This window comes from Labeo rohita, chromosome 2 (genome assembly GCF_022985175.1).
Source record: "Labeo rohita strain BAU-BD-2019 chromosome 2, IGBB_LRoh.1.0, whole genome shotgun sequence".
NCBI classification, from domain to species: domain Eukaryota; kingdom Metazoa; phylum Chordata; class Actinopteri; order Cypriniformes; family Cyprinidae; genus Labeo; species Labeo rohita.
In genome coordinates, this window is record NC_066870.1 from 13,995,774 (window position 1) to 14,008,606 (window position 12,833).

At 37.4% G+C, this 12,833-nt stretch overlaps 1 protein-coding gene across 2 annotated transcripts in view; it reads right to left on the bottom strand.

The window, feature by feature from the left end:
• Window positions 1-11,576, bottom strand: part of arhgap29b (Rho GTPase activating protein 29b) — a 46,938-nt gene extending 35,362 nt beyond the window's left edge. For both annotated transcript variants that reach the window (XM_051134976.1, XM_051134967.1), the window contains exons 1-2: window positions 11,432-11,576; window positions 9,165-9,515 (exon numbers count right to left, since the gene is read on the bottom strand). In XM_051134976.1, coding sequence (XP_050990933.1) covers window positions 9,165-9,435 — 271 coding nt within the window. In that variant the 5' untranslated portion in view covers window positions 9,436-9,515; window positions 11,432-11,576. The remainder of the gene's footprint in view (window positions 1-9,164; window positions 9,516-11,431) is intronic.
• Between the last annotated feature and the right edge of the window lie 1,257 nt (window positions 11,577-12,833).

Sequence of the window (12,833 nt, forward strand, 5' to 3'; positions counted from 1 at the left end):
GTCAGTCTTTGACGTGTATTGAAGCAGTTTAAGTCTTACTAGTTTGAAACGACATAAGGGTGAGTAATTAATGACAGAATTTTAATTTTTGGATGAACTATCCCTTTAGATTTTTTTGTGATTAATCACACCTAAAATGGAAATCTGTATATAGAAATTATAAATATATATACACATTTATTCCCCAAATTAGTACAGTATCTAAGGTGTTTAACAGACCTCATTAAAAGCAGAAATTGTTAAATATCCCAATCCTATCAAGTGCTAGTCGATTAAAATTCAACCACGTTAAAGGCTACTGCCAGAAATGAAAACGTTTTCCTGAGAAAATAGATTGTAAGTTTTTTGTTCCAGCATATGTTCCAAATGTTTCCCAGAAAATTAGCCGCTTGACACAATGTCATCACACACTTCAAAGCTTTTACACACAGCTGCTGGCATTTCCTCTGTTGCTAACAACAGGTAATCAATAGGCACGTCTCGACCTGCCTCAGCCGCGCTTTGCCCAAAGCGGCAGACGAGCTTAGCGACGCTCTGTTGTGATTCACCGGTGAGAAAGCGGCACTGGGTTTGTCGCTGTGCCTGTCAGCCGTCCTCATACCACTTCTCTTTTACGGGAACAAAAAGAGCATTCTTTGAAGTGCAGGAAATTAGCAAAGACTGGAGTGTCCCATTAGCATGTAAGGGTAAATAAACACACCAAAAGCAGCATTCTAAACATGTTTTTTATGTTCAGATTCAGTTCAAGTGAATCATGCAACAAGTTCATTTCATTCAGCCAAACCAAAATAACCTCTATCGAGAGGCTTTCATCTGACATGTACCCCAAAACACTCTCTCCATCCAGCACTGTACTTTGCTACGATTTTATGGGCCAACTGGCACATCCCCATGACCAATCTGCTGAACTGTGGCTGTAAATCCACACCCCAGGAAATGCTACCCAACCACAGGCCCACACAAAAACATCCCTCACCTTCAGTGGGAAAGTTACTGCCCAACAAATCTCTCTTCTCCACTTCACAAGCGCAGCGAGCCATTATATCGCCTACCACGGGGGGCTTCGGCAATGGTGCCACCCGCAAAACACTCTGTGAAGCAATCTCGTTACACGAGGGTGGGTGTGTTTTTTTTCACTTTTTCAATTTAGAGGGTTTTGTCCATATCCCCAGATTAACACCACTACAATATGCCAAAGGGGCCTCCATACCCAGACCTCCAACGGGCTTCACGAAAACAATTCATCCACCAGGTCCAGCTATGAGAAAACGTTTGTTTTAGATCAGATAAAGAACTTAAATTAAAAAAAAATAATAATAATTTTAAACTAGGGCATCAGCAGAACAAACCCATACAATATCGAAATAAAAACAATTACATCAGCCAAAACTGAACATTTTGTCATCCTTTACTCAGGTGCGTCATTTAGTCGAGAGTGTACAGAACTGAACTGAACTGAATATTATAGTTGTTAATGCAGTTTCATCACTCTCTCAGTGAAACTCACAAGGTACAAAAACATGTCTGGACTTGATCACAAATCTTGATATTGTCTCTCTGCACCATAGTGTCACCCACAAGGCCTGTGGTCTCGGGGGAAACCCATATATTACTGTCAAGAGAGTCCTACTTTGCGTACCAGCGACAGTACTCCCGCATCTAAATGCGGTCGTCACTCCCAAAACTTTGCAGTGTGTACGTGGCCTGTGTGTACAATCATTGTGAGCCATAATAAGAGCTTTACGACTGGAGGAAAATAACTCTGCTGGAAGACTATTTTTTAACCATGTCTAAGAAAAGAGAAAGACCTAAGCTAATTTTAAACTAGAGATCGTTTTGGTTGATTCTGTGTGGTTCCCACGCTTAAGGGTTGAGAATGTTTTTTAAAAAAATCAACCTTTTTCATTAAGGACTACAGCTTTTGAAGCCAATGTGACGAGTCGGCTGCCTCCCCCCTAATTGTCAGCTGCACCCCGTCGGTAATCGCCGCCCTTCACCAGGCTCCCGACGGGAGTGGGCGTGTGGGAGGAGGAGGGGCGCTGAAACATCCAGGTCTGGCGGCGTGTGATGAGGCACACCTGATGTGAATGAAGCCTCATCACCGCCGCTGTTAAAATGCCGAGCGCGCCTCTCCTCAGGGAGACCGGTCTCTTCCCCGTGCATGCACGCTAGTGTCCTCGTGGGTCCAGGAAGGGGTGAAGAGGGAACCAGCGCCGCAGGACGAGTTGCCGGACCCCGCGGGTCCGGATGAGGACCGCACCCGTGACGGCTGACGGGCCAGGTTGCCGGGCCGTTTTATCCCCCCCCAGAAGTGCTGCGTGGATAGAGCAGGACGATGCCTCTAGAGAAGCTGCCGCCCCTCGCACCCCGGACCTGAGCGGGGAGCGCGTGCGGCCGCCGGACTCCGCCCCTTACCTGGACCCTTCCCTTCGGAACACTACCCCTCCTTCACGGAACCCTGTCACATCGAGGACACCAGATCCCCTTTTATTTTGGACACTTTTTTCCCCCCTTTTTGGACACTTTGTTTTATTGTTTAATAAAAGCCTCTCCGAGGCCTGACGTCACGCCCACTGTGTCTGTCGCTTTGCTCCGCCCCCGTGACACCACGTATAATTGACAGTAAGCAAATTGGACAGACTCCCAAATAAACAAAATAAAAATAGGGATAAAATGTGGAAAATCTTAAATGTTTTCACTAGTTAGGATGATATAAACAGGAATGGTAATTCTACCACAAATTCAAAACTTGACATGTTACTGAATTTATATTTCTTGCGACCTTAAATTCAGGCTAGTTGGGTGAAATTAGTTTATGTAGACAGATATGTATACATGTAGACAAATATAAATTAATGTAATACATAAATTACCTATATAAAAAGTTAGGGCTAAGTAAAAAATATTGATTCCTCAATTTTAATCGATTCTTAAGTCCCAAGAATCGATTAGTCTAGCCTGTTTTCAGGGAATGAACCAAACATTGTAGCACACATCCCATCCGATAAATTGCAATAAGCTTTGTGCTTTGTTATGTTTGATATAAAACAAAGTCTTATTTCAAATACTGTTCATTTTATTACATTATTCAAACAATAAATGCTGTTTGGCACTGTTTAATGTGGAGTGGCAGATCGCTGCAGCACCTCAGTTAAAGAGACGTGGCATCTCCTCCACTTTAATACCAGTTTCAGCACAAAATAAACATGAATAAACATCCAAAGGATTTGTTTAAAAAAACAAAAAGTACAATTTACCAAAACCTGTATCCTGGCTATTGCACAACCAGTGTTTTAAGCATGCAAAGACATCAACAGAACGTCATGTAACGTCACATTTACATCAGAAAAAAAATAAAAAATAAAATTTGGTGACCATAACCATTTGGTTCAGTACTCAACTAGAAAAATTAACTCTTTTGCTAAATATATGCACAATATAACATGTTCATTATAATATTTAAATAGAAATATAATTAGGTAATTGTAGCTTTATTATTATAAAACGTAACTGTGTCAGACCATTTGGACTGTTTTTGTGTGTTTTTCCCCTGTGTTGCCCTTATTTGGTCTTCCTGTTCCGTTTCTCATTTATTACGTCACTGTTTGATTGTACCTGTCTCCCCCTGATTGGTTGTTTCCGTGTATATAAGTTTGGTTGTGTTCCTGTTTAGATCGTCGGTTCTTAATTGTCATTCAGTCAGTTTGTATGTTTCTCCGTCGAGTTACGTTGTGTTTGCTGGTTCCCTGCTGTTTCCTGTCCGTTCATGTTTCCCTGTGGATTATATTAATAAAACTCTGTGCTTTGGACCTCCTCGCTCATCCTGATCATTCCCCGCACACAACACCGTGACAAACTGAGTGTAATTTAGGGATTTTATACAAATCTGTTCATTTTAACCTTTAATACTATAATAAAGTAGTACCAATTGACCCTCATGTATATTGTACAGCATTAGTTGAGTTTTTTGTTCCTTAAGAAAATTTGCCATGTACTGTACCTGATGTATATCCAAAATAATCAACATCGAATCAAAAGCTTGTGAATCAGAATCAAATCGAATCAAAACTTTAAATTTGTCTCAAAACCCAGCCCTATAAAATGTTATGATGCAGACATTTCTTCGTAAAACTAAAATTAGGATTATTATTTTGATCGATGAAGGAAAAACTGGCAACAAATGTCTAGCACACATATGAACTGCAATTGCATCTGAACGCTAAATAAATAAGCTTTCCATTGATGTATGGCTTGTTAGGAGAGGACAATATTTGTCCGAGACACAACTATTTGAAATCTAGAATCTGAGGGTGCAAAAAAATCTAAATGTTGAGAAAATCGCCTTTAAAGCTCTTAGCAATACATATTACTAATCAAAAATTATGTTTCAATATATTTACGGTAGGAAATTTACAAAATATCTTCATGGAATATGATCTTTACTTAATATCTTAATGATTTTTGGCATAAAAGAAAAATCGATCATTTTGACCCATTTGTAGGCTATTGCTACAAATATGCTACTTATGACTGGTTTTGTGGTTCAGAGTCACATATAAGATTTTTGGTTTAACCTTTTTTTGGTCAATAGATAATATCTCATACTTCATTTTGTGTTATTTTACAGTTTTGATGACTTTACTTTTATTCTTAACTGTAAACACTGATAATAAAGTATGATTAGCTGTGTCTGACAGAAAATGTCTAGTTCACCTTGAATCAATTCCGTACATTTATAAAAAAGACAAATGCTGAGCGTTGCTATCTGAACTATGCTCAATCAGTCTTCAGACCCAGTGCATGGACGAACGAAAGACTTCCTGGCTGTTATCACAGTGCTTTTCAAACTCAGAGCACTTAAGAGCAACTCTTCCTCACAACAGAACAGCACATTCTTTCAGCTAGCCACATGATGAGCGTCAACAGGCCACAATACACTTCCACTCGCTCTGGACGTGCTTTTCTAAAATCACACAGGGAATTATTTGATATTTAGCCCTTCCAGTAAAAACACCCCACCCATCTGAATGTCCAACTGTCACGGGAGTTCAACATTAAACCAAAAACATCTCAATGTTGGATTCAAAGAAAAATCACACTAGGCTTGGCTTTCGGTTGTGTTTTGACAAAAGAAACAACAAAAAGGGACCGTTTCTGGGAAAGATGTCGATTTGAAAGAAGGAGCGTACAAAACCATTTAACCATTTAACAACAATTTGACTATGACAACTGTGCACTTCTTAAAAATTCCCCACCTGCAAGAAAGTCAAACAACAACTGAGTAGAAAAGTTCCTTCAGAAATTTCAGCAAGGAAGAGTCATTTTTCATGTGTCGCACACCTAACAACAGTCAATCGAAGGCACCATAGCAACAAGTGAACATTTGTTCTGAAGGAATGCGGGGTATGCAGGAGGAGGGGGCTTCGTGGCGGAGGAGGAATCACCGACGAGAAGAGTTTGGTCGCACTGATCAAAGTGATGAGCCAAGCTCACAGTCATCAACATAAACACTAACGATAAACGTACTGCGACTGCAGTTTTCTGATAAACACTTTACAACCCACTAGTTTTGGTAGCCTAAATTAACCACATTGTGGCTACAAAAATCTCGCGTGTGACGTGCAAATCAGACAGCAGAGCAAATAAGCACGCAGATGAGTTCCTGTAGCGTTCCTCCTGGCTAGATCCTAGCTAGCGTATACAACCAAGAGAGCTGCAATGATCAATCTCTGTGCAGACAGGATGAATCCATACATTTAGAGGGTCAGTGAGCATCTCCTCCACTGAGAGGGAACAGGGCAGTGGGAGAGCGGGGAGGTCAAAAGCATGTGCTTGAGGGAAGTGTCACCGGGTTGCCTGACAGAGGGTGGTGTGGAGAATCTCACTCATCAGTACTTAACCAAACAGTTTATCATTTAAAATAAAAGCAGCTGGATAGTCATTTGCACTGACAGAACTACTGGGAAACAGAATTACCAAATATGCAACAAATCTTGATTATTGAGATTACTCATTCCATTTGTTTTGCTGGTATTTGTGTTTTGTTGTGGTCACCTGCCACACTTGTTACAGTGTTTTGTTATTCCCCTCTACCAACTTCCAGTAATGCTTTGGTAATACATATACAAGTGTGTCATGCTAATGGTCATCTGTCTTACAAAGCATAACTGAATATTTGAGACTGCAGTCTGATTAACATAAAAGTTTGGGATCAGTGAGAATTTTCATGTTTAAATTCTCTTATGCTCATCAAGGCTGTATTTAAATTATTACAGTTTAAAATAATGGCTTTCTATTTTAACATATGAAGAGTTTTTTTGTAAAAACTCCATTTTTAATAATAACTTAACCCTTTAACTGTCACCATCCCCTCTGTGGTACAGTTTACTTCACCATATTACAAACAACTCCTAATCTAATCATGACAAACTATACATCGTTGGAAAGGTCTACGACTCCTAAATAGATATTTTACCACTCTTTTGTGTTACAAATAATGTAGGAAAAGTGTACGATTAATTTATGACAAGAGCGCACCTCAAAAATCTACATCATAACAGGAGTTCTGACCTTTGTCACAAAAAAATTTTCTTCGTAATAAAAATCTTAAGAAATTCTATATCAACTGAAAACTTAAAATCTCAAAATTCATCCTTTGAAAACCATTTTAAAATCAGCCATTGCATTACCATGGAAATTGTACATCAAAATCATATTACAAAATATTTTTGAAATAATTCAAAATCGTTCATGAATTATAAAAAAAAAAATAACTTTGGATAGTGCATTTTCATGTCTATGTTCAAGATAGGGGGTGACAGTTAAAGGGTTAAACAAACACAGGTAACTTAGAAAATTTCATTGAAAGTATGTTTTTTTTATGTATTAAAAGTCTGTTTTATAGCAAAAGCTCCACATTTCAAGTTTCAGAGTTACAAAAAACAAACAAACAAACAAAAAAACACTTGTTTTATCTTTGTAATCACATCAGCTTTATGGTTGTGATTACACAAAATGCAGGGAGCAGCATTTTCCTTACCATTGTAACATGCTGCTTTAGCAACGTTCCGTGAAAAAATTTCATCTTTTATTTTCCTTTTGACGCCCTGAAGATATCACATGTTTATCAAGTCTGTTGAAATTATCTGTCCTCAAGATACATATGTCCTCATTAGCTACATATTTTCAAAGTGACTGGCAGCCTTATCACCTTACCTGAATACAGCACACTGATTCGCTATAATGGACTTATCAGCTTCTGTTCACAAACAACAATGGTGCTTGTCGGCTTCTGCAGTAAAATGTGAACTCGCAATGCTTTGAAAGTGGACAATACCAGCTATTTTGGCACAACGTGTTTATGGTTTAGATCATGCCTTGTGTGGAGAATAATGTGCGGCACTCAGTTCATTTTTTATAAGTGCCGTCTATTGCTTTTTGCAAATAAACTCTTCATATTTTAAAATAAAATGTATTCTTGTGATGCAAAGCTGAATTTTCATCAGCCATTACTTTTACAGTTTTCAGTGTCACATGATCGTTCAGAAATCATTCTAATATGCTGATTTGGTGCTTGAGAAAGTTGTGCTGCTTAATGTTTTTTTGGAACCTGTGATACTCTTTTTCAGGATTCTTTGATCAATAAAAAGTAACAAAAAAAAAACATTTATTCAAAATAGAAACCTTTTCTAACAAAATAAATTATTAAAGAATCCTTAAAAAAAGAATCACAGGTTACAAGAAAATATTAAGCAGCACAAGTGTTTTCAACACTGACAATAAATCAACATATTAGAATGATTTCTGAAGGATCTTGTGACACTAAAGACTGGAGCAATGATGCTGAAAATTTAGCTTTGCATCACAGAAATAAATTACACTTAAAAAACAAACAAACAAACAAACAAAAAAAACAGTTCTTTTTTACATTAACATAACATTTCACAATATTACATTTTTGATTTTTGATCAAATCAGTGCAGCCTTGATGACCATAAGAAACTTCTTTAAAAAAAAAAAAAACATTAAAAATCTTACTAATCCCAAAATTTTGAATGGCAGTATACATGCTGTATACATGCTATGAAATCCAAAAGTTAGAGGTTGTTAAATTGTTTTAATGTTTTCGAAAGAAGTCTTTTATGCTCACCATGCTGCAGTTTCATCTTTGATGAATATAATGTCCAACAGAACAGCATTTATTTGAAATCTTTAATAACATTATGAATGCATTTATTCTCATTTTTGGTCAATTTAATGCATCCTTGCTAAAAAAAAAAAATTACTGACCCCAAACATTTAAATAGTTGTTTGCAAAAAATAAATTGGAACGGTTATAACAATCATAACTAACTATTTAAAAGACAATTTAAAAGGTGAATTATTGCCTAAAAATGAGCAATGTCCTTTGCAGTGCACAAAAAACATATTTACAGTGCACAGAAATAGCAAATCTATTTGTTTTGCTGCTCACCACCATTTTAGGTGGTGAAATCCGTTTTGCAAAGAAAACAAAAAAAACAACAACATAATTCTCTGCTGGGGATGGGACAGTTTGGCTATTCTTAGATGGGAAAGTATTTAAATATGTATATACCACAAACCATAATTGGCCAGTCACTATCTATACTCCAGCGTTCTATCATAAATGCTGTATTTACTGTGGAGACAACATAATAGCTGCTTTTCATTTTTCTCATCTTAGCAACTGTTTTTCTAAAAGAAAGCATCTAACAGGAACATAATCTTCTGTTTCCAATAATGCAGAACAGGAACACATAGTTCTCCAAAAAGTACCTTGAAAAAGCAAACAGAAATAACCAACAACAGACTCATCTGCAGTCATATCTATTCGAGGTGGAGGGGGGTGGGCGGCGGGTTCTACCACAAGGAGGCAAATTTCAGAGATGCCTTGTGCAGCAGAAAAGAAACACTCTCAGCAGGATAGCCAGGAGTTTACCCGTGGCATCCTGACAGACGTGGCACTCCTCCAGTGATGGGAATGAGAAACACTAACACAGCCTACAAACCTTATACATCAGCATGGACTGACCCATATTCACTCATACGTCATAAACAGCAATACCACAAGATCAACCACAGCTGCACAGCAACAAAGCGTTTTTGAAAGCATCTGAAGTAGCAAGTGTTAAGTAGAACCTCACCTTTGGAGCGAAAAGCCTCTTTTAGGCTAAGGAGCACGTCAGAAAACTTGCGCACATCATTGACCAGTTGCAGGATGTAGTCGGGGTCCCCTCCAGGGGCGGTGGTGGTGTGGTCCAGGCCCATAGCGTTGAGAGGGTTCGTCTTAGAGCTACGGCCCATTTCTAGCGTTTCGTTGGACCCGGGGGACAGGGGCACAGGGACGTTGGACTGGGAGAGACGAGCACCGCTTGTCAAACGCTTATTCCCACTGTTGTTGCCCTGACGGAACATTCCAGCAGCCGCTTCTGCCGTTACGGAGCCGCCTCAGCCGCTGATCCAAACGCCCTCCTGCCAGTGGAGAGCTGAAGGCACTGCGAGACAAAAAGCTGACGATCAGTTAATATAGAATGATTCTAAATGTAAACTCACAACAGTTTTTGAAATATTTGAAATATTTGTTCACCTCCAACTGCAGAATGCCCAGAAATATCTCTTTATTAAGGAAATAGCTCACCCAGTGATGACAATTCTGTCATCATTTACTCACCCCAAAAGTTGCTGGTCCCCATTGACTTCCGTAGTATAGAAAAATACTACTGATGTAAATGGGGACCAGAAACCTACATTCTTCAAAATATCTTCTTTTGTGTTCAGCAGAAGAAAGTACGACTGTCACTTGCGATTATTATTACTATAATCGAGCAATCGGTCGATTATTCTGATGATTAATTGAGTAATCTGACAAGTATTTCAACGATTAATCTAGTAATCGGATAATTACAATGAATCTATTTTTTTAATTGATCTATGAGAACAATAGCCTTTAAAATTACTTAAAATAAATATAAAATATCAATGAGGCAAGTTCAAATAAACTATCAAAAGCAAGTCATCATATGGTTTTATTGAACAAAACTGTTAAACACATAATGTATTATAAACAACAAAGCTAACGTACATTACGCATTATAACAAGTGACTGCAAAAGGCGTCTTTTTACACTTTACTGTGTGATCTAATACTTGTTTAATATTGGCTGAACAACATTTAATTCAAATGTCCACTTGATCTTTAATATTTGGTCATTTTTTTACAACAGAAATGCTACAGCCACTGTAGTTTCTTGAATGTGGACATCAAATCGTGTAAACTCAGAGCGAGGGTTTAAACTTTTTAATTTAAAATTACAATGACCTGTTAGCATATTGAGATAATGATAATGATACTAATATTAGTCTTATAAACCTGTGTTTGCATAGGTTTATAATTGATTACCCTTACAAATCTGATGAAATGGCATTCCCAGATAAACATTAAAATAAACCCAAACTCACAGCAAATGCAGAGATAGAGTTTAAGACGTTCCACACATGTAAATAACAACAGCTCGTATGGAGCAGCATTTACTGTGAACAAAGTGGCTCTGACATGCAGGTACATACATATCCTACACATATCTAAATAATTAAAGTGCACATATTAAACCTGCATTGCATTTATTTATTCAGTTGAATCATATATTAAAACTTCACCTAAAGGACACATTTCTCTTCATGTACATACTGAAAATGAAGTTCATCCTGCCATGTTATAAGTTCATCAAAACATCAGGGCTGCCTTTCTAAGCAAACAGGAAATTTTAAACCAGTTTAAACAGCCCCAAATGGGCTCTCATTCAGGCTCTTCACTATCATTATGATGATCTAGGAACTACTGGAACTCAAGCCCACAGACTACCTGACCCCATTATCTACGGATGCATCATCTATTCACATGTAATTCTTGTAGTCGTGACTGTTTTTTGGGCACTATGATTACGTGACTGCCTTTGTCTACAGGTGACGCATGTCTGCTGCAGAATGCTAGTAATGCACTGATCGTATCATTTAACAGGGGCTTGACACCTGTCACTCAAAACAAAACCTCTCTCCTGCGTTCAGAGATACGAGAGGAAATGAACAGGAAAAAACACGGGCACGACACGGAATATGACCAGTAATAGATGTACGTCAAAATTAAATGTACAGATTTGGTTTGACAAGCTTGGCACTTTAACAAGAGCATAAAATAAGCACTAAAACACACTTTTTGATATATTATTTTTGGACTGTTTGAGAACAGGTATGATGTGAGAAAGCTAATTTAATAACTAATACCGCTCAGTACTGTAACTGTTCTCCACTTCATTGCTGCTTCACACTTTTAGCGCTGCTAGCTAACCACATTACACATAAAAAACGTTAACAATTATTTGCTGTATTTAGAGTCTCAAATGAGTGGTACTTACTTAAATAGTTCATGAGGAACATCATACTGCAAAATTGTTTGGGCTTATCCTTCGTAAATCCATAAAATAAGCTCAAAAAAAGACGCTCGTATACGGACCGCTCTTCACATCACAACTGACGAGAGAAAAACTTACTGACTGAGAGGACTGACTGACTCAAAACTTGCTCACGTGCCCTCAAAGCAAACTTCCTATTGGCTGGCGGAGTGTGGCAGAACAAGCCGCTTGTTTTCCTCCTCAAAAATTACATGTGCTGCTCTGGCTTGAATAGTGATAATGACAAAGGTGTTTTATTTCGTTTACTGATAACATTCAAATGATATGTTAGGAATGACGCCCAGCATTCCTTCTAGCATTTAACTGCTCAGTACGGCTATATATGACAAAAAAATAAGAATAAAAAAATACATGTGTGGATCAAAAAGAACGATTGGAAAACGTTTTATTGTTGTTGTCGTTGTATTAATGTATTTTAGGTTCCAGTACACAGAACAATACAGAAATTTCAATTTATTCTAACTTACCATATTATATATATATATGTGTGTGTGTGTGTGTGTGTGTGTATACTTGTTCTTGCTACATTGTGGGGACCAAATGTCCCCACAAGGATAGTAAAACCTGAAATTTTTGACATTGTGGGGACCAGCCTGCGGTCCCCTCACAATGTTAAAATTTTTTTAAAAATAGTAAATAATGTTTATCTGAAAGTGTAACGATACAAACATGCTTTCTGTAAGGGGTAGGTTTAGGGTTAGGGTTGGGTTAGGGGATAGACAATATCGTTTGGTCAGTATAAAATCTATAGAGGTCTATGGAAAGTCCCCACAATTCACAAAAACAAATGTGTGTGTGTGTGTGTGTGTGTGTGTGTGTATTTATGTATGTATACAAATTGTAGGCCGTTACTGATTCCAAATCACATGACAAAAATTGTAGTTAGTAACGTAATCCATTACATTACACATTTTAGGTAATATAATCAGACTACTTTTTTAAAAAAAAAAATACTTTTAGATTACTTTTGACCTAACTCATTTATCACATTGATTTATATTGATATAGAAATACAAAGAGTAAGAAAATATATTACATTCGGTTTATATTATATGTTGCAACAAGTGCATTTAACATTACATCAAATTTTCCTAACTGGGGTTTCTTGAAGAAGCTGCGGGGGTTCGTGAGTTTAATGAAAAGCTAATAATTAATTAAATAATAAAAATGTGAAATTATAATAAAAAATACATAATAACAATCAAAATAAAACACATTAAAAAAATAAATATTTAATTTGTTTACCTTTATGGCATGTGAACATTAACCAGTATCAGAGAACCCTAAACATACAAATGTGACTTGTTAATTACGAAAATACTTATTTTAAAATGTCAGGGGCACT